Below are 26,215 nucleotides of genomic sequence, written 5' to 3'. Positions count from 1 at the left end.
CTTGGATAATCCAAGGCCTAAAGAATTGTCTTGGGTTCCACTTCAGATTATGTAGAAGGAGGCTGCTAGTTTGTTCCAGCCGCCCAGAACCGAAATCATCACACAGAAACTGTATTAATTAAATCACTGCTTGGCTCATTAGCTCTAGCTTCTTATTGGCTAATTCTTACATATTAATTTAACTCATTTCTATTAATCTGTGTCTTGCCAATGGCTGTGGATTACCAGCTAAAGTTCTGGCATCTGTCTCTGGCAGGGCTACATGGTTTCTCTCTGACTCCACCCCTCTTTCTCCCAGCATTCAGTTCCATCTTCCCTGCCTACCTAAGTTCTGCCCTGCTTTAAGTCCAAAGCAGTTTCTTTATTCATTAATGGTAATCACAGCATACAGAGGGAAATCCCACATCAAGATTAGACAACAACAAAAGGTAGACATTAAGCTAAAACTAAAAACAAAATCTTCAGTTGATACTAATGTGTCAATGCTGACTCATTAACTGACACCACAGCCTTTAATGTGCTATGTGAATAACGGGAAGTAATGCAGTATTTGGAAACTCCGTACTATCTTCGCAATTTTCTTTTAAGTCTAAAACTCTAAAACTATATTAAAATAAAACATCCATCTAGGAGCTGAGATGGCTCTGGTGGTAAAGTGTCTGCCGCACAAGCATGAGGACTCGAGTTAAGATCATCAACACCCATGCTAAAGGTCAGACAGCATCTGGAACCCCAGTGCCGGGGATTTGGTGGGAATATATGGAGACGGTCAGATTCCCAGCTAACTTAGCTCAACTGATGAGCGGCAGGTTCAGCGTGAGATCTTGTCTCAAAAAAATAAAGTGGTAAGCGGATATGATGGTATATGCATATCCCCAGCATTTTAGAGGCAGAGGCAGGTGAGTTTGAGGCTAGCTTAGTCTATACAGCAAGTTCCATACAGCTAGGGTTACACTGAGAAATCTCATGTCAGAAAAATAAAAATAAAATGAAATAAGGTAGAGAATGACTGAGGAATACACCAGACCCTGACCTCATGACTATGCAGATATACCCATGTGCAAAAATATGCAAGTAAACATGTATGTGTGTGCGCATGTACACACACATGCTTGCTCCTTGTACGATTATCTGAAGTAGGATAAAATTACAAATGAGGAAAGAATGACAGAAATAACAAAAACCCTCTCATAAACTCTTAACATCCTGACTCGCAATTTTTCTGAATACAAAGTTCCAGGATCACTGGTCTCTTCAAAGAGTTACAGTAGCCCTGAATTGTAGGGATAGATGTAATCCCAGGATTTCTTGGCACTTTGCTTGGTAAAAACGTCTAAAGAAGAGCAGCAGTCCCCAGTGCTCACCACTGAATTATTGGTGATAAGGTAAAGGCCTATTAAGAAGATCCCTTCTTTGTGACACCTCACCAAACGGACACAAGGGAGGAGATATTGGCACTGTAGTAATCCTTCCACAGAGATAAATCCCACTTCCATCCAGGATGAACTTGCGGGCTTAATTAAAAATAAACAGTAAAACTAAAGAGCAACCTGACACGGCAGATGAGCATCTCACCGGAAATGACTTTAGTTCAAGCAGGTTTAATGTGCTTGAATTATACACAATTGCTTTTTGAAATTTCTACATGGTTGTCATTAGAAAACAATGCAACACTCAACGTTTAACCATGTATCAGAGAAGTAACTTCCCATACCAAGCAAATCACCCAGAGTATCTGCCTGTCACTTTGCAGGTCTTAATTTAGCCAGATACCCTCAGTGTTGTAGGCTCATTATAAACATCTGTGACACGGAGATACCGTCTCTCCGCAGCTACAGCTCAGCCCTTATGATGCTTGCTTGTGTCTGGTACACTCTTGGCTCTGGGTAGCATAACTCATTCCACAAGCACCTCTTCAACCTGCTATGACCAAGGTTACTGGACAGAAGAGAGAATGGCCACAGGGATCAGCTCCATTCTTCCTCTCCCGGAATTACAAACCAATGGTTCTACGCCATCTGCTCTAAAAGGAAAGTTGTGTAAACTCGGGGCTGTGGAATGGCTTTCTGGTTCCCCCCGAGGGTTTCTAGAACAGCAAGGGTGTATATGGAAAGCAGCAGCCTCCAGGGGCATGGCTAAAGCAAGCTGCTGAATTTTTGCATGGCTTGAGTCCCCTAGGTCCAGCCACTTTTAGCACCTGGGCCCAGAGGAAAATCAGCCATCTACTAAGAAATTAGTTTCTACTGCCAAAGCCTAAGTGAGCTTCTCCCCCATCACCTGACTCAAGTCAAGATAAGTAGCAACTTCAGAACACATTAGAGGGCTGAGAGTTTCTCACATGGTCCCATAACTAAAACCAAGGGTGGCAGTTAAGATTCTCATGCATCAATAAAGGTATACTACAAGAATAAACTGGCCCAAATATAAGCAGCTTTAGTCCATGTTGCTCTTCCACTAACCACAGCAACAAGCAGGCAATGTGTGCAGCATGTTGCTGCCATGTTTTGTCTCCCTCACAGTGATTTTCTCAGCCAGGAAAGACTGCTATTACAGTCACATGAGTACTACAGTTCCAGGCAAGTAGACAGCATTCTGACATCACTGTTTAATTCATATCCCTTCTCTGTCCAAGTTCTCAAGACTTCTTGCCCAGCTGTGATCCACATGTTATTGGCGTGTTTTCTGGATGTTCCTGAGAGACCAAGACAGCATTTCCATGACTGCCCTCTTCATCTCTCTCAACCTAACCTCTCCAGTATTATTAAATCTTGTCAAAGGTGCCTTCAGTGGTCAGGTTTAGTGATATTTTGTCTGTAATCTAACAAATTAAGCTTGCCTGAAGATCAGAGTGCAGAACTAAGCCATTAGTTAGCCATAGAGGCGAGGCAGATGGATCTCTATGAGTTCAAGGCCACTAGCTACAAGAAATTGATCCAGTCTAAAAGAGAAACAGAGCCAGGCAGCTGCGGCGGCTCACACCTTTAATCCCAGTACTTGGGAGCCACAAGCCTTTAATCCCAGAACTAGGAGAGGTGGAGACTGGAGCGATATGGCTGGGTAGAGAGAGGAATGTAAGGTGGGAGGACAAGAGCTCAGATGCAGTCTGAAGATGTAGTCTGGAGATGCATTCTGAGGATGTGTAGAGACAGGATTGCCCCTTCGATCTGAGAATTCGGTAGAGATAAAAGGTCTCCCTAAATGGCTGGCTGCTCCGCTTCTCTTACCTCTCAGCTTTCACTCCCTAATATCTGACTCCAGATTTTTATTATTAATACCAATTAGAATTCGTGCTGCAGTTAGGTTCACTGACCAAGTTCGAACCTGGCTCTCAGCTCCACTCCTCCCCTTCTCTCTGACCCTGTCCAAGTAGCTACCCCAAATGCCTCACCACCTCTTGACTCTGAGCACTGACTTGTTTTCCTGCTCATGGTCACCACTCAAGTTCCAGTCACCATTAGCCTGGATCTCAAGCAGGTCTTTCAGCTTGGAGCCCAACCCCACTCCAGGAGGTTCCTACCATGTGCTCTGACGATGTCACTCATACAGGGACCCTTAGCTTCAGGCTCTTTGGTCACTCCCCACTTCCAGGGTGAAGGATGAAGTGGTCACAGCTTCCACGAGGCCTCCAGCCTCTTCTCCCTCCGTCCTACGCCCATACTGTGATGTAGCCACAGTTTGTGAGAGCTTAGGTAGACCATGTGCCTTCTCTATTGTCCGACGCTCTGCTTTCCTCCTCACCCTCACCTAGTTTGCTGACACAGGGTCTCACCACACACCCAGGCTGGCTTCAAACTCTCACCCTTCTGCCTCAGGCCCCCAAGCGCTAGCTAGCATCTGAGGTCTGTGCTACTATTTTTAACTTTCTTTTTTTCTGGTGCTAAAAATTGAACACACAGGAGACAGGAGCTCAACTTTACATCCCTAGCCTTTTGACTAGCTATCATCAATCCTTATGATCTTAACTGAATATTTTTGTGTATTTAATCCATTTTCTGTTGCTATTACAGAATACCTCAGACTGAGTAATTTAAAATGTATTTTGGCTCCCAGTTTAAGAAGTCTGAAATCACAGCACTTCAACTGCTCCTCTTCTAGTGAGAATCATACATTGGGTGATGGAATATCAGAAGAAAACGGACCTGGGCAGAGGAGAGGGAAAAAATGAAGGAGCCGAGATATTTTATAACAACCTGCTCAATAGAGAACCAATCCATTACTGTGAGAATCAATCCTGCCGCACAGAAGGGGTTAATCACTCTTCGGCTAATCAGTTCTGAAGGCCCCAAAGCTTCTCAACACTGTTAGACAACATGTCTTACTTGTTCACCAGAACATTCCCAACACCTGTCTTAGCATCTGTCCTATCTTAGGGTTCAACAAGGTTGAAGGCGACAATATTCTATAAGATATTTAGTACTAATGCTGCACCTCCGCATGAGCCAACCCCACCCCTCTTGCTGCAGATATGCCAGGAATAAAAGTGGTGAAGGAAGCCTCCTCTTCTGCAGCAACCAGGGGCACACCTCACCCTGCTAAGCACACAGGCCTGGAAGAAGCAGAGTAGGGCAGAGTGGCGAGGTCTTAGGTGTCCAGCTACTGTGAGACAGCACAGAAACAGTTCAAGTTCACTTACAGTCACCAAGGCTGAGGTAGAAGGCTTCTCATCCTCAAGATAAGTCTTTAAGGAAAATTTTCCTTCCACAGACTTCTGACTTCAGTATATTTAGGGTCATAAGGCTGTTTTTGAGGGAAAATTATGCTAAAAAGGAGTGGGAATTTAAATGTTGAAAGAGTATTAATTAGCAAACTATCACCTCAATGTAAATAGGCCCAGCATTTCAAGTACACATTTTAAAAAATAATTAATTTCATTTTATGTACATTGGCTTAATGGTTTCAGATCCCCAGGAACTGGAGGTACAGACAGTACCATGAGGTTCTGTACCATGTGAGCTACCATGTGGGTGCAGGAATTGAACCTGAGTCCTCTGGAAGAACAGCCAGTACTCTTAACTGTGGAACCATCTTTCCAACCTCAAGCACACATCTTAAATTCTTTTTCTGCACAATTACCTACCCTGAAAACAAAATACTATACTAGATGGAGTTGGAGAGTTAGCTGAGAGACAGGGCATGCTTTGCCTGTGCAGGAATGATCCCCAGTACCCCCCCCCCCCACACCCAACAAAACTGCACTGTATTACAGAGGAAACGATTCAATGCTTCAGTTATATGCTCAGATATTTATACTAAAGACTGTCATGATTTTATTTAGATTTTAAAATATCAAAAATGTTAAATGCAGAAGAACAAAAATAAAGCCGTATTTGTCCTCTTGTCATTTCAAAATGTACTACAAACTAAAGCCACATAGTTTTAGCCACGTGTGTGGAGAGTGCCCGCAATCCCTGCATCAGGGAAGCTGAAGAAAAGGATCCTGGGGCTACATAAGATCCTGTTTCAAACCAGCAAAACCCAAACAAAACACAAAACCCATTCAGTTTACTGCCAATTCTTTTCTGTGGGCACAGACACCTCTTTGATAGTGAGGAGTTTCTTATTTAAAAACAAAACTTGATAGAAACTACATTATAAAGGGAAAAGATGTACTAAATACTATTAAATGTAAAACAGGTTACAAATGAGTATATGCAATGTATTTCCAGTAGGTTAAGAATGAATGGGGAGCCAGCTGTGGTGATGAATGCCTTCAGTTCAAGCACTCAGGAGGCAGAGGCAGGTGGATCTCCAAGTTCTAGGCCAGCCTGGTTTAAAGTGAGTTCCAGGACAGCCAGGGCTACACAGAGAAACCAATATTGGTTTCCAATATCTATTGGAAAGCCAATAGATAGATAGATAGACAGACAGACAAGAAATAGATGGAAGCATTAAAATACGTATGCTGACGTATACGAGGAAGTGAAGAAGCAACTTTCTTAGGTCACATGGCCAATGAGACACAGAGCCAGAACATCACACTTTACTCTTACCCATCCTGCATTTCCTAACGGGTGGAGAGTGCTAAATTCCCAGAAGACAGAACTACAACAGCTATTAATCATGGAAGGCCACCATGAAAGAATCAGACGTAGAAAGAAAACCAATACTGAACATAACTGAAAATTTTAACAAAGATAAGCCACAACTGACGGACAGTACTTTAAAAATTATACTTTATTCATTCATCCATTTATTATTGTGTGTGCGTACATACATGCATTTGCACAAATGCCATGATGCATGTGTGGAGGTCAGAGGTTAACTTATAGGAATTGGTTTTCTCTTCCACTATGGTCCTGGTGACCAAACTCAGGTTGTTGGGTTTGGCAGCAAGTGCCTTTACCTACTGAGCCATCCACTGAACCCCAATTCACAGCTTTTAAAAGGGTTACATTAATTTTTTTTTCATTTATGGGTGTTTCGTCTGCATGTATGTGTACTACATATATGCAAAAGCCTGTGGAGGCCATAAGAGGGCACCATATTCCCCTGGACCTGAGGTTACTATAGACAGTTGTGATCCTCTGTGGGGGTGCTGGGAACTGAATCCCAGTCCTCTGAAAGAGCAACCAATGCTCTTAACTGTTGGGCCATCACCAGTTCCAGAGCTACATTTTTTAACAGTGATAAGCTTCTCCTTTAACTAACACGGCCCATTCAATTCAACTAAAATTTGCTGTGCACACTAGACACTGCAGATCCAGATGAGTGTTCTCTCATAGGGCCCTTGAAGCTTTAGTGGAGATGAGGGCTTAGATTATCCCACTATAGGGAAGGCATAAAATGTGCATAGCGATTTCTCAACCAAGTGCTATGGGAGCATTTATGAACAAAACAAATGGTTCATTAAATCCCTTTCCTCCAGGAAGGTTCCCAAAGGGAGCAGTTTTTCTTTGGGCTCCCTTCTATAGCCATGAGTAAAGAAAACTGGTTGTAACATGTGGCTTATCTGGGAAAGTATCTGAACCCACAGGGTAGGATATGTCACAGACCTATCTATCTGTTACCATGACTGCAAGCCAAACCTCAGCAACCCTCATGCTGCCACTCAGGGCATGTTAGATGCAGCAGGCTCCACACTGGAAACCTCAGTGCCATGGACACTGAAGGAAACAAGGAATGCTTATTTTGTTTTCCCCATAGACTCGTAACTCCTAATAAGAACCCAAGGTTCCATGTTCCACAAGAAGCAGACAGCATGGAAGCAAAACACCCTCACGAGACAAACCTTACACTGTTGCCATAGCTGCATTGATTCAATATAAGAAGGACAGCATTTCAATAAATTTTTGCCAAAGTAAATGTCTGACTGGAAAAATGGAATGCTGTTTTCGTGTAGGTCAGAATTTCATACTTGCTGGCACTTCTAATAAAATGTTCTACAGCTTTTATTATTATAATAAAAAATATCAAATAGAGACTAAAGAAAATACAAACTATTGTGAAATATAAAAACATGGTGGTTTCACTATAGAAAAATAAACTGCAAAAGATGAAGAAAAAATAGTTAAGAGTCTGCCATATTTAGAGGTGAGAAGGTTGTAAGGCATCAAGAAAGTCCATCTACGCTGTGCTTGTAAAACCAAGGATGAAATTAGAAGGTTTAACAAAAATCAGATGTGTGAAGAAATCTGTTATTTCAAAGGAGGAAAATAGCTGGGCTATCGTTTATCACAGTAAAACACAGCCTACTTAGGAGAAAGAAAAGTGAGGCTCAAATTGATGAAGTCAAAGAAGAAAGGTAGTTCATAAAATACTTGAGTCTCTGCAAGCTCTCTCCTTTCCTACTCCCGACTACAGTATTCTTTTACAAACAAAAACAAACAAATCACTACTACCAGAACAATTCATTACTGAGAACCTAATAATTCTGCTGTTTCCCATGACTTAAAACAAGTTTTGTTTTTGTTTTTTTTTTAAAAAAAAACTTTTAAGAATGTCTGGTGACCCCACAGCAACTTGCACACTTACATCTGTCTATGGAACACAATGTAGTCTTCTCAGTATTTAATAAGCAATGTCACAAGATAGAAGAGAAGTCATGAAAATGGGATCCTGGCACAAACCTCAACACTCATTACATGTTTATAAAATCCCTGCTCTCAGAAAACAAAACAACCCACACCAAGAGACTGTTTCAATTTAATTATATTATGAAAACAAAAGTAACAACAGGAAATAGCAGCAGGGTATCTGATCAGCTCAATTAGCAGGAGAACCAAATAAAGTGATGGCCTGCCATTATGACCTGAGGGTCCAATTTTCCATCTGGCAAAATCTAGATTTCTAACACAGATGCTGACTCCACATGCTGTATAGTATCAGGTGTTGTCTGGAGCAACCCTGAGCATCCCCCAGCCAACAGGTAGTCAGGGGGCTTTCACACTGCACTCTAATGTAATTGCTTCTTGTGAACAAAAATAAGAAATAAATTCTGTATCACGATCATTCCAAAAGGTATTAAAAGGCAATCACAGCAGTAAGAGAAGCCTCTTGGTTCTCTCCCTTCTTGGTCAGCACTGACACAACACTGTGCCATCATGTTCCACAGCACCCAGAAACCGTTCCAATCAAGAGCTCTGTAAATCTCAACAAACAGCCCCTTGCTACTGAAGTGGATCACTGGCTGTGCCTGATGAGAAGTAGATCTATGTTCTCAAGTCCTTCCTGACATACAAATGCATTGTCTTTTTAAGGTAACAGCCAGCTGACTTTGCTTTCTTGATTGAAACAATGCTAATGGTTTTACAAATCAAGAAGATGTCACTCAGCAAGTACTGGAGCCTATTTACAAGTGTTCAGACTCTTCAATACCTATGCTGCAAGACTAAAGTTTTTCTTACACTTGAAAACATGAACTTGCTAAGTCAGGGGTCAGTGGACAAAAGCATGGTTCTTGTTTGCATTAGACTTAAATCTTGTGACTTTTACACATGTAAATGTCAGTGCACAGGCATGCACACACAGTCCCACCGCAGGTATAGGTCTAAGTACCTGGTCTTGAGACTTCCATTCAGAAAGGAGGTTAGGAATTCTGTGTGCACACTGTTTAGGGTTTGACTCCAGAAGGCCCCACAGTTTCATCTGCCTTAGCACTTGTTAAGGTTAAGGGACCACCTAGAGACTATGGAGCCATTGGAACTGCGTAGCTTTGGGACACAAGCTATTAGGAATGGTCCTTTGAGAGCTACAGCCTGGCCCCACTTTCTCCTCATCAGATAAGATATGAAGAAGCCATGCTGCATGTTCACACCACATTGACCCTAGTCACTATGCCTTCCCTGCCATGTACCCTCTAAACCAGTGATTCTCAACCTTCCTAATGCTGTAACTGCTTAATGCATGACAAGATGTGGATGCCCTTGTGTATATGGTTAATAAATAAATTAACCTTGCTTTTATTGGTTAATAAATAAAGCTGCTTTGGCCTATGGCAGGGCAGAATATAGTCATGTTGGAAGAGATATATAGAGAGAGTGAGCGGAGTCAAAGAGATGTCATCTGCCAAAGAAGGACACGTTAGAACCTTACTGGTAGAGCACAGCCTCGTGGCAATACACAGATTAACAGGAATGGTTAATTTAAGATGTAAGGGTTAGTTAATAAGAAGCCTGAGCTAATAGGTCAGAGAATATTGTAATTAAAATAGTTTCTGTGTGATTATTCGGGTCTGGGCAACCAGGAACAAAAGAACAGTCTCCGCTTACAATGTCACCCCAACCATAAAATTATTTTCATTGCTACTTCAACACTGTAATGAACTGTAATGTAAATATTTGTCTTCCAGTGGTCTTAGGCAACCCCTGTGAAAAGGTTATTGGCATGGGCCATGATCCACAGGATGAGAACTAATGCTCTAAACTATGAACAGAAAGAATCATCCCTCCCTTTAGTTGTTTCTGCCACATATTCTGCTACAGTAACACACACACCATAAATCATATATTCATACACACACACACACACACACACACACACACACACACACACACCAAGTCAATCTCTTTTATTCACCTATACCTATCTCTCTAAACAATTCACCAAGCTACCTATCTTAATAAAGCCTACACATCACTCCCTGCGTGTGTGTATATGCGTGTGCATGTGTGTGTGTGTGTGTGTGTGTGTGTGAGAGAGAGAGAGAGAGAGAGAGAGAGAGAGAGAGAGAGAGAAAGAGTATATGTTCTCCCTCTCTCTGAGACAGTCTTTCTATGTAGCCCAGGTGAGTCCCAAATGCCCCTGCTTAGAATCCAGCTGTTTCTAAAGTGTTTAGTAGCTATATGGGTTTCTTTCACATTAAGATTTACTCTCCACATATTTCATTTTCTTCCTCCCAGGTAAGTGGTGTTTTACAAATGCAAGCATGTACAAATTGCCCAGGGACACAAAACTCACTTGGCCTTCTGAATCCATACACAGTAGTCTGAGATGTAGAGATCATTCAAAATGTAGGCTGGGTCATTTTCCTGAAAGATTTTGTGAACATCCAGGAGACATTTTAAAACTGCACTCTTACCTGAAGAAAAAATTAAAAACATCCAGTCAACCTTAAGAAGGAAAAAAAAAAATCTGATTTCTTAACTAAGAAATTAAGATCTTGGAAGGAAATGTATTTAAATCAGCTCAGTTTTAATAGTTTCTTAAGAATATTTTAACTTATGAACTACCTCTCCAGCCCCTTGGCTTTTATCTTTGAAACAGTCTTACTAAGCCACCCAGGCAGTCCCTGCACTTGTGATCCACCTGTCTCTCTGCTGAGTAGCTGGGGTTACAGGCCTACACTGTTGCTGCCTGGCTAGAAAGCTCATTTTGAAAAAAAAGAGAACTTGTATTTAAAGTGGTTGGTGCCCAATACCTAGAAGAGATGCAGATTCACTTTCAACAACCTGAAGTGTGTGTACGGTGCAGTAGTGGTCACTCAGCTTCTTTCTCTGCTGTTTCTATAACCCACACAAAATCTCCATTCTTTTCCCTTGGCAATGTCTTATTCCTACCCTCTCGTTCCCGCCACCAGAGTCCACATCCTTTCACACATCCATCATCTCATGTGTAGAGTCAAGAACTCTTCCCCATCTTTGGTTCTAGACTCTCCAATGGGTCACACATTTTGTGATATGTTGTCCACCCCTGACCCCGGCATGTGCTTTCAAGACTCTTTATGGCATCCTCTAACTTATTCCTCTTTTCTACTTGACATAGCAAGTTATGTTAGCAAACCCTTAGCCCATGTCCCTTTACTAAACCCTGCAATGGCAATGGAAAGGAAGCCAGGTGATCCTCCCTAAACCTCCCCTGCTCGCTTCATAGGAGAACCCCAGATGCCAGGATGTAAGAGCCATGGAGAATATTCCAAGAATATTCCAACCTCAGTGGTGCCACAGACCACCCACTGTATCACGCTAACTATACACTCGTGGGTCATTCAGTCACATCACATTTTATTATTCAAGAGTTAAGTCCTAAAACACAGGTCAGGCCTTTCCAGGGTTAACTAGGCAGTGTCCTAATAGGCAGAAAATGAAAGTTCCATTGCTAGCCTACAAAATGAGAGAACTGTGTAATGCTTAGCATTACAGAACTACAAGACACCAAGTTCATCTAATTAAGTCAAGGGCAAGACTTCATTGTGACTAGGATGGACACCTTCACTGCCTGCCTAAATACGAAGGAGATAATGTGGACGGCAGAATTTCAAGAAAAGAGGAGGAAATAAAAACAGAGCACATACCTGTGGTGAAACCAGTGTCACCCAAAAAATACCAAAGGTGAACTGAACCTGGAAGAATGGTTGGAACAGTTCCAATGTCAATGGGATAAAAAGTGTCCTACTGAATCTAAAATGGCTGAAAAACACTTAAGAAAATGTTTAACATCCTTAGTCATCAGAGAAAAGCAAATCAAAACAACTCTGAGATCTCATCTTACTCCTGTAAGAATGGCCAAGCTCAAAATCACTGATGACAACTTACGCTGGAGAGGGTGTGGGGAAAAGGGAACACTCCTGCATTGCTGGTGGGAATGTAAGCTGGTACAGCCACTTTGGATGTCAGTGTGGCGATTTCTCAGAAAATTAGGAAACAACCTTCTTCAAGACCCAGTAATACCACTTTTGGGTATATATCCAAAGGATGATCAATCGTGCCACAAGGATATGTGCTCAATTATGTTCATAGCAAGCAGCTTGAACCGTGGCTCAGAGTGGTAGGAGCGCCTAACGCTGAGTGCCTTGTGCCAAGGTCCCAGGTTGGAATCCTGCTTGCGACTGTTGATCGTCCTATAGATTGATCTATAGGCTGAATCGATAGTGAAATTGGCGATATCGCTGCATTAATAATCGGAAAAAAATTATGTTCATAGCAGCATTGTTTGTCATAGCCAGAACCTGGAAACAACCTAATGAAAATGTGGTAATTTACACAATGAAGTACTACACAGCATAAAAAAATAATGACAGCTTGAATTTTGCAGGAAAATGGATGGAGCTAGAAAACATTATTTTGAGTGAGGTAACCCAGACACAGAAAGACAATTATCTTTCTATATGCACTCACTTATAGATGGTTTTTAAACACAAAGCAAAGAAAGCCAGCCTACAAACCACAAACCCAGAGAACTTAGACAACAATGTGGACACTAAGAGAGCCATACATAGATCTAATCTACATGGGAAGTAGAAAGTAGAAAAAGACAAGATCTCCTGAGTAAATTGGGAGCATGGGGACCTTGGGGAGGACTGAAGGGGGAGGGGAGAAGCAGGGAGGGGAGCAGAGAAAAATGGAGAGCTCAATAAAATATTAATAAAAATGTAAAAAAAAAAGTATCCTACTAGGCACACACGAACTGGTTCCCTCTTGATTTTTCTATTTCGGTGAAGAGGAAGCAGCAGGAAGGTGTTAAGATTTCGAATACCAGCTGTCCTAGCTTGTTTCTATTGCTGTGATAATGACCATGGGGGCATGGAGGTGGGAGGTTAATTTGGTTTACACTTCTACATCACGGTCCATCATCAAAGGAAGCCAAGGCAGGGGTCAAGGCAGGAACCTGGAGACAGACGCTGAAGCAGAACCATAAAGGAACACTGTAACTTACTGTCATGCTCAGCCTGCTTTTTCATATAACCTAGGACCACCTGCCCAGAGGTGACACCACCCACAGTGGGCTGGGACTTCCCCCACCCATCACTATCAAGAAAACATCCCCACAGACTTGCCTAATGCTAATCTGATGGAGGCAATTCCGCAATTGCCCGTTCCTCCTCCCAGATGACTCTTACATGTCAAATTGACAAAAAAGCTAACCAGCACCCTGACTGACTGAGTTTCAAGTAGCAATCACAGGTCTGTGCCAGAAAACTATTCACATGTAACTTGACTCTATGTCTTTACAGGGTGACAGTCCCAGAACATTCCTTCCCAAGATCTCGTACCTTCCTAATATAACCAGATGAACAGAAAATGCAGGGTTTAGGGTGGTAGGGAAGGTCCTAGTCCATTCACTGGGTCAACAGATGAGCCATTGTGCGCCTAGTACTGGTCTACATGGAGCACAGTTATTCATTCTTTACACCTCTTTTTTTTTTTTTTCAAAATGCCCACCAGACACATGCAATTTGTTCAGCAAAAACCTGGACACGCTCTGCTACAGAGCTCTTATACACTGACAGAGGAATGCTACACATTTTGACTCATATGTATTTAAGCAACTGACAATCTCCAGATGAGGTTTTCAAGCACTCATATGCAAGGGAGTTTGGGAAAATGGGAGTTAAAAGCTCTCTTCAAAAGGTGTGTATCAACAAGCCTCACCAAAACTAGTTTGACAGAATTTTACGTCATAGCATGGAAAGGAGAGCCAGGCTGGTTGCAGCTGACAATCTAAGAGAAGCACATTAAAGTCACCCTCCCTCCAACCCGCTATTGTCACCCAAGCCCCTTTGGTTTCTCAAGCCAGCAGCCAGCAGCCAGCTTCCCCATGGAAAGCACAGCATCATAGCTAGGGGTTTACATACGGGGGCTAGTTGGGGTTTTTAACATCTCTTTTGTACCAGATGCTCTTTCTGTCCTGTCCTCAGCTACTTATTCAGCAGCTATCCACAAAAGAAAAGACTAGTCCTTTTCTAGGCTGTCACATGGCCGGTGACCAGAAGCTTACAGGGCCGCAAAGTCCCTGCCTCCTGTGGGGCTTTTACCCAGTTGTGGTCTTGTCACACACCCTATGAGCATAAAAACCTGCTCAGGCCTAAAGCTAAGACAATTATTTTGGCTCAAAAGCACTGCAGGAAAGTGACCATTTTTCAAGCGGTTCACTGCCTGCTCCAGAGTATAAAAAACAAAAGTACCTTTTGCACAGTAACCACGGTAACTATTTTCACTGCAGGAAGGAGCTAGCATTTGTCCCCAGGATGTCAAATGGCCCTAAACTCAGAGATTCTCTAGGACTGATTGTCTGAATAAGCCAACCCTAGCCATGCAAGAATGTTCTCCCTGAATCCAGGGTCTTCTACTCATCTATGAAGGCACTAGAAACTAGTGTCGTGGGATTATAAGTGACAAAAGTCAAGAATGTTTTACTTCTCTGGAATGACTGTCTAATGATGGCACACAAAGCTATAACGACAACATAAAGAAAATATGGAGGACAATAATAAGTAGGTGGCCGGTAAACACGACTTAACATGTTCTCTGACTTTTCCTCCTATTAGCAGACCAGATTGGGCAATAATCTCTCAGCGACAAACCAGCTTGTGGCTGAAAGCATTTAAGAAATTGGTCCCATCCCTAGAAGGATCAGAGTAGGAGATGCTTTTGCCAGAATGGGAAGAATAATGCAAGCTGCTATCTATACCTAGGATGATTTCAGTTTCTTTTCAATGGCAACTACAGCTTTCAGAACACCCAGCTCTGACGTATGCACATGCAGGTCCACCTGCACTGCTACCAGTCTCCAGGAGCCGCCTTCCTTGGCTTTTGAAACAGCATCTCTTTGGACTGGAGCTCAGCCAGTAGCCAATGCTGCCCAGTGAGTGGAGGGCCAGGGAAGGACATTAAGTAGCCTGCTTTGTCACTCTATTTTATTCTCTGAAGACAGGGTCTCTCACTGACCCTGGCAGCTAAGCCCCGACTTTTTATATGTGTGCCAGGCGTTTAAACACAGGTCCTCACACTTGCTCAGCAAGAGTCCAGTCTGACAAAGCTGCCTCCTTGATGTTTTAAGCTACATAAGACAAGAAGTCAAGAAAGGAAAAGAAGACTTTAAAGTCTTGACAGTCTTGACAGAAAGGCTGCCTCGTCGTTATTTATAAAATGTACCAGAATAAAAGCCAACAGTATTTATCATCTTTAAACACAATTTAGCAGATACCTGGGTACATTTCTTAGAGTCTGGTGAGACAATAATATCAATTGCTAAGAGATATCTTAGCAATTATTTTAACATTAATTTCCATAGCTCATTTGAGCCTAAAAAGGGAGAAGATTTGACTGTGTCAAATCAGTCAAAATTAGGAGAAACAAAATGGGGTAATTTGCTTCATGATCAACACCTCTTAAGATGCAGAATAAAGTCCCTAACAACAAAATGCTTCTCACTCTGAGTAAGTCTTTCACATCCTCAAATTCCACTTAAGGGTTCTGCATTGCAAGAAGCAAATACTTAAAACAATGAGCTAGTCTCTTAGGTAGAGTAAGGCCAGTTTAAAAAAACAAACTACCCTTTGGTATTACAGTTACACTACACACAGCATCCATACAGTCACAAACAGAATTAACAGAAAGCAACCGTACACTTTGTAGGTGGTCGTGCCTGAAACAGATTCAATCCAGTGTCTAATTTCCCATCCAAGTATCAATTCAGGCATTCCTTTTTTCTGGGAACAGAGTTCCAGCTCTCCCCCAGGCCTACTTCAGGTACCCCACAATGTCTGGCACACCTCTCCATTACATAAGTTAGAGCCAACATGTATATCACATACTACCCCTACAAGTTAGGCACTTTTTTTTTTTTGTTTCACAAATAAGTGAATGATTTGGCCCAGTCCCAGATAGGATTTGAAATTAAGTATGTCTGACTCTCAACCATATGTCATAAACAGTATCTGAATTCATCACCTTGCATGGGGAACTCCTAGGCAGGAAAGGATGTGACTTTTCATTCTCTAAACTGGAACAATGTCCAGAAAGCCCTGTGTTCCTGTTCAATTACACCCTTGCTCAGACTGCTGGGTTAACATGTACAAGGGTAAGCAACACCTCTGGGGTCTGTGAACTTAACTTCAAGCTACTGCATTATTATAGGCATGGTGCTCACACCTGTAATTCCAGCACAGGAGGATTACCTCCAGTTTAAGTTGAGCCTGGGCAACAGTGAGTCAATCTGGGATACAGAAAGAAACCGTGTCTCAAAATGACAACAAGAAACAAATAATTAGAAAAAAACAAAACGAAACAAAACACCTGTTCATGACAATCATGGAACACTCACTCCCTCCAAGAGGAAAGGAGAAGGCCTTTAGGTCTCAGAAAGCTCCTGAGTTATGACATTCACAAGACTTGTAAAATTATGAAAGACAAAGAGAACTCAAGCACCAGTTAATCAGCCTGCAAATTGTTCCTGGAGCTGTAAGGACGCAGCTTTGTGAGTCATCACTTAGGCTGAGGTGGGCTTCTTGGAGATGGATCTGCTTTTTGAGTGACCATGTTCTTGTGAGTAAACCCTCACTTTTACTCCTGCAAGTAACCCCAGTAAGTGCACTGCTTTGCTAAGCTGGGCATGAAGGAAGTGTTCCTTTGGTTCCTTTGGTCCATCGTCAGTGCCCTATCTAAGGGTCAACAGAAGTCTGTTCATGTCTCCCCAGGAAGACTCATAAAATGCAGCTGACACCCAAGCAGGACCAAAGAACTGATGGTGAATAAGGGAGAGGTGGCTGCTCATTCCCTGCAACAGGTACTGAGATATGCAGCTGAGGATGATCTGCGTGAGGACGGGTGCTCCAGACAGAACCACTTTTCCCCATGCTATCTGGTGGCACACTCTACATTAGACACATGATAGGACACAGGACACACAACTGAGTCAAGCCATCTAAGAGGAGAGCATCCCTGGGAATAATTTTCAGGTGGCCATCTTCTTTTACTTGAGATGGGTAGCATGCTTCCTTGACTAATGGGGTCCATCCTGTGAAATGGTAATGTCCCAAACAGATGATAAAAGAACTTGCCTGTATACAGGAGGAATTGCGAGAAAAGGGCAAGCAGATGCAACCCACTGGCAAAACAGTAGAAAAACAAAAAAGGTGAGATGGAAGGGTTGGCTTGCCATTTCTCACAGCTGGAAGGATGTAGTGAAAAGACAGCATAAGTAAGATCTGTGCTAAAGAGCCCTTCTCTGGTTCCAAAATCTTAGAACTCACGGAAGAATCAGGGAGGCGGGTCAGAGCAAAGAAGAAGTGCTGGAGAACACTTCTCAAGTCCCACCTTTAGTACAAAAGAAGGAAAACCCCATGATTCAACATGTCTGACAATCAGAGAACACTCTACGTTTGAACTGTTTAAATTGAGAAAAACTTTTAATTGAGGAATGAAGAACCCCTTGACAATCTGGCTTTGTGAGGTTGTGAAAAGGGGGGGCATATGGGACCAGTCTGAGTGCCATGAAGACAGAGAAACTAAGTGTGGTAGTTTGAATGATAAAAGACTCATAGATTTGAATACTAGGTCCCCAGATGGTAGAACTATTTGAGAAGGCTTAAGAGGTGTGGCCATGTTGGAGAGGGTGTGTCACTGGGGGAGTGGTAAGGGTGGGTTTGGAGGCTTCAAAGACCCACATGATTCCCAGTTAGCACTCTCTGCTTCCTGTTCACGGATCAGGTTGTAAGCTTTCAGGTATTGCTCCAGAACCATGCCTGCTTGCCACCGTGTTTCCTGTCATAATGGTTACAGAAGTTAACTCCCCGCAACTGTGAACCCCAAATGAAATGCTTTCTTTTGTAAGTTGCCTTGGGCTGGTGTTTTATTAACACCAGTAATAGAAAAATAACCAAGATACTAAGTAATATGATTATTTATCTTTCCCTGAGACAGAGGCTGCATAATCTGAAGCAACGCAAACAATAGCAGTATCCATGGCCTCGCACAAGCATCATTAGAAAGCCTTGGTTTCACCGGCTGAGGTCTCCATGAATTTCATTAAGACAACAAAAGGCAAGCACAACAAAGTAAGTTCAACAGTATTTGATGACCAGTTCACCTGACAGGACTGTTCACAGTAGAGTTAAGAAGAAGCCGAGAGGCTGGAGACATAGCTCAGGGGTTAGAAGCACATATTGCTCTTGTAGAAGACACAAGTTAGATTCCCAGCACCCACACTAAGGGCTCATGATCACCTGTAACTCCTGCCTCAGGGGATCCAAAGCCTCTGGCCTCTATGAGGACCTGTACTCATATGCATGTATCTACACACAGACACATATATTTAAAAATATAGCAAAAGAAAGAAAAATAGAGTGAGGGAGGAAAGAAGAAAAGGGAGTGGGAAGAAGGAAAAAGGCCAACTCAGCAAGGACTTCATTCTACTGATGCTGCTAAGCCCTAAGGTGGGACAAAACCTTTACAATGTAGGAGAAGCTCCGGCAGACCTGGATGACTTCGAACAGCATGTAAGCCAGGTGTGTAAAGAGCAAAAGCAATGGAGAGGGGAGGAAAAGGTCAAAGCAGACAGGAGTCTGTGCAGGTTGCGACTCCTGTGGCAGCCAAATCGTGGCAAATGTGCCAAGATTTGTGGAGCAGAGCTCCTAGGGAGAAAATGACCAGAAAGGCAAAGGCTATGCTAGTGAGCTGAAGTCTTTACAGTCTGAGCACAGCTCGGGGAAACAGCAACACAGGTGAAAAAGAAGCTTATCTTGGGGTTGCAGTTCAACATCTAGAATACCTGTGTGCATCTCTGCCCTGCCAAGAAAGTTTACTGGCAGTGGTGACGGTTCACTCAGCCTAGAGCCTTCTTTCAGAGCCAGGAGAGACTGACGAACACGCAAGTACCATAGTGATAGCCCAGAGCCTGTCAGAACCCAGGAGTCGACTCCAGTGCCTACCTCAGGCTAGAGCAAAGCCCTGCTCCCTCTTGGCTGAGCTAGGCTGAGCAGTACAAGCTGGCCCCACGGAGAACACTGGAGTAGAGAGACGCACGGCAGGCACAGCAGCAGTTGCAGCAGCACCCCATACATGTAGTGTTTCCATACATGCCACTGTACTCAGCACTGATCTTGTATACATGCACACGAAATAATTGCTAGAACATAGACATTTGTGAGTGAATTTAGGCCAGAGGTCAATGTTGGACATTATCCTCAATCACTTTTCAACCCACTGAAATTAAGAGTTCACTGATCAGCTAGAGTAGCTACCCAGCATGTCCTGGTTCTACTCTCAGCACTGGGGCTAAAGAATACAATGGTATGCCCAGAATTTTCCATTATGCTAGGGATCTGAACTCAGGTCCCTATGCCAGCATAGTAAGTATTTAACTGAGCCCTCAACATTGTTCTTTGATGAAACAATTGATGTACATAAGATCATTTTGTATTATACAATATCTTAATAAGACTTCTTTTTTTTAAAATATCTTTCAAGATAAACTGGCACTTGCTTAGAGAGGATAAGGTGGCCTTCAAATATCCTTACCAACCTCTGTTGAAAGGTTTGATTATCTCCCCACCCCCAAAAAAGACTCAACTATATAATGCTATACTATCCCTTGAGTGTCTTATAGATTTGAGCAACATCTGGAATAACAGTAAAAATAAGAGTTAAAGAGTCTGAAGAAAGGCACCATTAGGAGCCCTAATAGTGGATGACACTACTGGTGCCAGAGATAGATAGGCTACCACTCTATGAGGTAGCCGAGGAGGTTCCTGAGGCCCCACAACTACCAGAACTGCTGGCAGCATGCTACAGTTAGATAATAAGCCCTCATTGCTTTAAAAAATTTTGACAGTAGGACACGTGTTGTAGAATATTATTTTAAGGTATGTTACTTTTATGTCTGGAATATTTGTTTAATTATGCAAAGATGTGTTTGAATAAATAAAATTCTCCTGTGGTCTGGAGGCTGAGTTAGCAACGAGCTGACAGGAAATAGTAGGGAGGAGCCAGGTGGAGAAGGCTTATAAAGAGCGGCGAGAACAAGCATGAGGACTTCTCAGGAGAGGCCAGGAGGCGAGTTAGGTGAGCTGCTTGCTATTCAGCCTCTCTGGAAGCAGATTCCACCTCAACCTTTGAATCATGATTTCTTTAGTGGGATTTAGGTAAGTTCTCTTAGTAGTTTTGGAAGAGTCGGTGCCTGAGGGAACAAAATTTCTTCAGGCTGTGGCTTTTGCAGCCCTAGCGGCTGCTGGTAGCGGTAGAGTTGCAGTTGCTGACTAGGACAGCCGTAGTTTAAAAGGCAGACAACTAAAATGAGGACAAAGGACGACATGGAGAAGTTAGGCTGGAAATGAACTGGAAACTCTGACCTTGCTGGCTGGCTTTCTTTTGTTTTGTTTTTCTTTTTTAATTATTTTATTTTTTTACTTTTTTATTATCTTATAAATAACAGGAATCAAAATTTCCACTTCCTCTCTTCTTCCCACTTCCCTCCCATTCCCTACTCACCCTCTCCCCTTCCCCTCCAGTCCTAAGAGAGGTATCCTGCCCTGTGGGAAGTCCAATGCCCTCCCGCCTCCATCCAGGCTTAGGAAGGTATGCATCCAAATAGAATAGGATCCCAAAAAGCCAGTACATGCAGTAGAGACAAATCCCAGTGCTGAGAAGTTGGCTTCTCAGTCTGCCTCAATTGTGAGCCACATTCAGAGGGTCCAGTTTGATCCCATGCTCGTTCAGTCCCAGACCAGCCGGATTGGGTGAGCTCCCATTAGTTCAGGCACACTGTCTCATCGGGTGGAGCAATCCCTCGTGGTCCAGTCTTCCTTGGTCATATTCTCCCTCTTTCTGCTCTTCAACTGGATCTTGAAAGCTCAGTCCAGTGCTCCAATGTGGGTCTCTGTCTCTACCTCCATCTGTCATGAGATGAAGGTTCTATGGTGATATTCAAGATAGTCATCAGTCTGACTACGGGACAAGGCTAGTTCAGGCACCCTCTCCTCCACTGCCCAGGGTCCTAGCTGGGGACATCCCTGTGGACATCTGGGAACATCTCTATAGTCAAGCCTCTTGCCAACCCCACAATGCCTCCACAGATATGGGAGCAGGGCTGGCTGGTTTTCACAGCGCTAGAAGATACAATGCAGGCTGCATGGGCAGAACTGTCACCAACAGTCCTGTTTGGTTAAGGACGCTGCATGATATGCTACCCACATACCCAGTAAGATGTGTCCACTGAACAATAGTGGTATGACTGTTATAGGTGCCATTAACTGCTTGCTGATTGGATTTAACGCCCTCTCCATAGGAGGGAACTCATGTCTGGCATTGTAAACCACAGCAAAGGCCTATGGCTGGACTCCAGTGGGGAAGCAGCTGCTGCTGTTTATTACTAAACAGTCTCTATTCACCCATGCTCAAGTAAGTAGCCCCTCCCCATGATGGAGTCTAAGTGACTCCAATAATGTCACTGATCCACTAAACTAGTCTTGGGTAGAACTGTTTCTTTGGTCTGTTGTCAGTGTCTCCCTGGAAAAAGTCACCCAATAACATACAACTTGTTCCCAATTTCTCTTATTACATCTACTACCTGAAACTCAGATGTACCAATATTCTTTCCTCTCTGCACCATTACAAAACCAAGGCTGCTTTTAGCCTTTTCGGTTCTTACAACCCTTAATCAGAGACTGTCAAAGTGTCAGGTCTTTCAATCTCTAAGCACATAGTCAGATGTCATCAAAATCACTTGATGGTTGCGTAACTGATTCTCACTCATTTAGACAGTTAAGAACAAGACACTCAAATTCCACGTAGAACTCTTTAAAAAAATTACATATTAAGTAAAAAATGGACAAGCTAAGAACATATACTAAAAACTTCAAAAATATTTTAGAACAATTATGATTTAACATCTCATCAGCAGAATATGTCACATATTTCCATATCCAACTAACACTTAGCTGTTTGAATTGATATTATTATACTTTACTCTTCCACAGATACTGCTTAATAACAAAAGTTCTGACACATCCTTAGGAACTGTTTTAGCTTCGCATTGGGAAAGCAGCTCTAAGAAGCCAGAGAGAGGAAATGCAAGTGCTCAGGAGGAAGCGCTAGCAGCTACTGCAAGCAGCACCTGAAAGAAAACCCACTCAGCCCATCACAGATGCATCTTTTGATGGTGGAGAATACTGTGCCAAGGTGATTTTTTTTTTAAAAAAATGTTGGCAATCAGTATTCTTCCTTTCTACTTCTTTTAAAGCCCTGCAGAGTGTCAAGACTACATCCAACACGGTGACAGCAGGTGACAGATGGACCATGCATCTGCCCATTTCACCCAGGCCTCATCCCTGTTTTCATACACCCTGCCTTATTTGCTTACTGCTTGGCCAACTAGGCATCTCAGTTTGCTTCCCCTAGTGCAGAGGATCCTATGCAAACCAAATGGATCAGTTGCATATTGCCTACGGGGTGGGCTAGCAAGCAAAGTGATAGATGTCAGCACACTGCTGTTAGGGATAGGAGGCAGCCCATGACCTCAGCCTCCAATCCTTCATGGTAAACTCGAGGCAAGGGTGGTAAATATACTGTGAAGAGCTAAAAATTTGATATTTTAGCTTTGTTGGCTGGGTAATCTCTGCTGCAACTACTCAACTATGTCATTAAATTATAAAAGCAGCCAAAGAAAATACATAAGTGATTGGGCATGATTGTGTTCCAACAAAACTTTATTTATGGACACTAAAATATGAAGTGAATGTAATTTTCACGTCACAAAACATATTTTGTTTTTCTTATGGGACAGAGTCTTCCACATGCAGGAATTTGCAATCTTTTCCTGTACAGTCTCCTAAGTGCCAAGACTAAGAGTCACCATACCTGACTCAAAGTATCACTTTACTTTTGTTATTTTGAATCACTTACAATAAAGGGAGAGTCAGGCATAGTGACACATATCTAAAATGTGTTCTGATCAACAGTCCAAGGGTAGTTATCTACATGAAGAGTTTAAGGTCAGCCTGGGTTATATGACACAAAGCCTATCTTAATAGCCCTTCTACATAAATAAATGAGATAAAAAAATTTAAAATACTTAAGAACCAAACAGGACAGATTCGACAACACTTAATAGATTTTGGCAACATTTAAGCTATTTTCTTAAGGGACCTTCTCTATTTCATTTTATACACACTTTTTATCATATACATGCATAAGTGGTGCATATGTGTATATGGTGTGTGTGTGCGTGTGTATATACGCAAAGGACAGAGGTGTCTTCCTGACTACTTTCCGCCTCATACACTAAGGCAAGTTCTTTCATTTGAACCCAGAATGCTCCAACTCAGCTAGGCGAGCTAGCTGGTTTACTCTGGGTGTCCTAATTTCACTTCTCAAGAGCTAGGGTTACAAACAGGCCACCATGCCCACCTGGCATTTATGTTGGTACTAGAGATCCAAACTCTGGTCTTCAAACTTGTGAAGTACTTTCTCAACTGGGCCATTTATCATTTGTCAACAAGCCCCCTTATCCTACAAATGCGTACATGTCTTGTCTTTTATTCCTTCATTCATGTCAGACAACAAACTCTTCAAAGGCTAAGGCCATGCTGTGCATACCCTTCTACTCTTCATCGGTCTGTGTACTGCCCTGCACAGAAAGCACACTAGACTCTGCTCAACACCTGCCTGCCTGTCACTTGCTAGTATTTAAAGATGAGCTCCTTATTTAAAGAAACTGTTAAGTTACATAAACAGAATTCTTGTATGCTCTCTGGGGGTCATATAAAAGGACTCATTTGATTTCATCTAGGTTCCAATATTAACCTTCAATAGGACCTCAAGTCAAATAAAAGTTTTCCTCTCTCCAACTTCATTTTATATAAATACAACTTCATCTTCTTACAGAAGACAGAATGAAAGCTACTTCTACTTTCAAAATAGGTTTGGTTGACTTTACAGATACTCAAAGGGAACTAATTATGAAGTTTTTAAAAATCACACATTTGAAAAAAACTATAACTCACTTCTTCATTTTCTATATTACTCAGCTAAGAAATGCCTATTAACAAAGCCTATTAACTAAAAAGCTCAAGAACTAGAATGTGGATGTGAATTCTCTGTAAGTATTTAAGAAATCAGCTGATTTAGAGCCATTACCCCCAGTGAGCAACATACACAACCAAGCTTCAAGGAACAGAACATTAAAAACCATTTAAAGTGATCTGTTGGTACAAAGATAACCTTAAACTATTAGCAATTCACAGTAACTAGAAGGTAATTATAACATGCAAATGATGTGGGGAATGCTGCCCCCGATACTGTATTTTAAGCAAACAAAGAACTTTTCTTATAATTTTAACTTCCAAATTACCATGAAAACAATCTACACATTTATAACAGCTAACAACACTTAGTGCGTGCGGTGCCAGGAATACTAGAGGCAGGGATTCTGTGGAAACAAGTGGACATGGTTTTCTTCCCTTTGACGGCCATTGCACATCAACATCCTTCTAGATGTAGAAACCTACGAATGCTCTGAGGCTGGCTAACATGAACTGGAAAATAGAACCACTGAAGAGATGGAAACAAACTGGCACTCTAATGAAAGATAGGATTTCAAGCCTCTATGCTTGAGGGGGGAGAAAGAAGAGTAGCTCAGGTTAGCTCAATCACAGTGCCTATACTTCCCAGCATTCTTGGCTCAGTACCGCAATCTGGGAGTTGACTCCCGCTCTAAAGCTTGCTCCTGTAAGATTTTAATTAGGGTTTAGATGACCTGTATCTAGAACTAGATGATGGGAAGGCAGTATACCACCATATAACCTTCACAAAGACTTGTCCAACCTCAAGTGAATCATCCCGTCTTCCTCTGTTGAACTGAATGTTTCTTTTAAGGGGAGTACTTTGTGCCGTGTACCTGCCAGTGCACAGTACTTGCTTCAGTACTGAGTGACACAGACGCTAAGGCCTGTGTCCCCTCACTTTAGTTTTTATTCATAATTATAAACTTAACTCTTCAATCAAGCTAGACTTGAAGAGGAATAAGGAAAATACGTAACTCAGGTTTCTATTGTGAAAAATCACCATGACTAAAAGTAACTTGGGGAGTAAAGGGTTTATTTCCTTTTACAACTTGTAGTCCACCAAGAAGAAAACTCAGGGTAGAAACTCAAGGTAGGACCCTAGAGGCAGGAACTGAAGCAGAGACCAAGCCTGCTCCTCCTGATTTGCTCATTGCGTTCTTACACACCTCACAACCACCTAAACTGGAAAGGCAGGACCCACAATGGGCTGGACCATTTCAACATCAATCAAGACAATACACCACAGTCTTGCTTACACGCAATCTGATGGCATTTTCTCAACTGAGGTTCCCCTTCCCATATAACTCTAACTTTTATGAAATTGACAAAAACTAAAACCAAACAAATAAAACCCAAAACCCAAAACTAAGGACAGCAAAAAAGCACAGGAGAGCACAAAGGATACTGTGAGCAGGTAGTGGGATGTGCTCTCCTGAGCTGCAGAAGGAATGGTCTAGTGGTTACGATGCATACAAATCAAATTAATTAGAACAGTCCCCAGCTGGCAATAGGGATCTTCTTGCTGGCTTCCAAGATGCCTTCTTTCACCTTCCTAAAGACCATATGAGTCACTGAACCACTGAGTCTCAACAGTGCACATGAAACAATGGGAAACATTCGTGCTTGTTCAGCATTTGTCTTTGACAAGTTACCAGGACCATATACTTTGGGATAAAGTTTTCATCCTAAAATTTCTTGCCTCAGGTGAACTTGCCACCAGTGCCATTATGGTATGTAAAGCCACCACCCTGGCACATGACTCCTGGAACAATTCTATGAAAGAAGGAACCCTTTTAACAAAACCTATTTTGGACTCATCGTCAACCACTATGTCAAAGTAGTGTTGGCTATTGCTAAAAGCAAGTAGCTACTAGGAGGTCAACAACATCGGAAAAGCTACTAATTCTTCTTTCTATTGCTCTTAATTTTTATTGGGTCCTTAGTCCAGAAGAACTTTTCCAAGTAGGTACTCATTTAAACTGTCTGTTGAGTAAATCAATT

General features: G+C 42.3%; 1 protein-coding gene across 2 annotated transcripts in view; it reads right to left on the bottom strand.

The window, feature by feature from the left end:
* Positions 1–26,215, bottom strand: part of Shq1 (SHQ1, H/ACA ribonucleoprotein assembly factor) — a 109,761-nt gene that overhangs the window by 39,601 nt on the left and 43,945 nt on the right. For both annotated transcript variants that reach the window (XM_048438471.3, XM_048438472.3), the window contains one exon: positions 10,396–10,516. In XM_048438471.3, the coding sequence (XP_048294428.3) occupies positions 10,396–10,516 (121 nt within the window). The remainder of the gene's footprint in view (positions 1–10,395; positions 10,517–26,215) is intronic.

This window comes from Myodes glareolus, chromosome 3 (assembly GCF_982192425.1).
Source record: "Myodes glareolus chromosome 3, mMyoGla1.1, whole genome shotgun sequence".
NCBI lineage: Eukaryota > Metazoa > Chordata > Mammalia > Rodentia > Cricetidae > Myodes > Myodes glareolus.
Note: the sequence above shows the minus strand (reverse complement) of the source record. Positions and strands in the feature narration are given on the sequence as shown.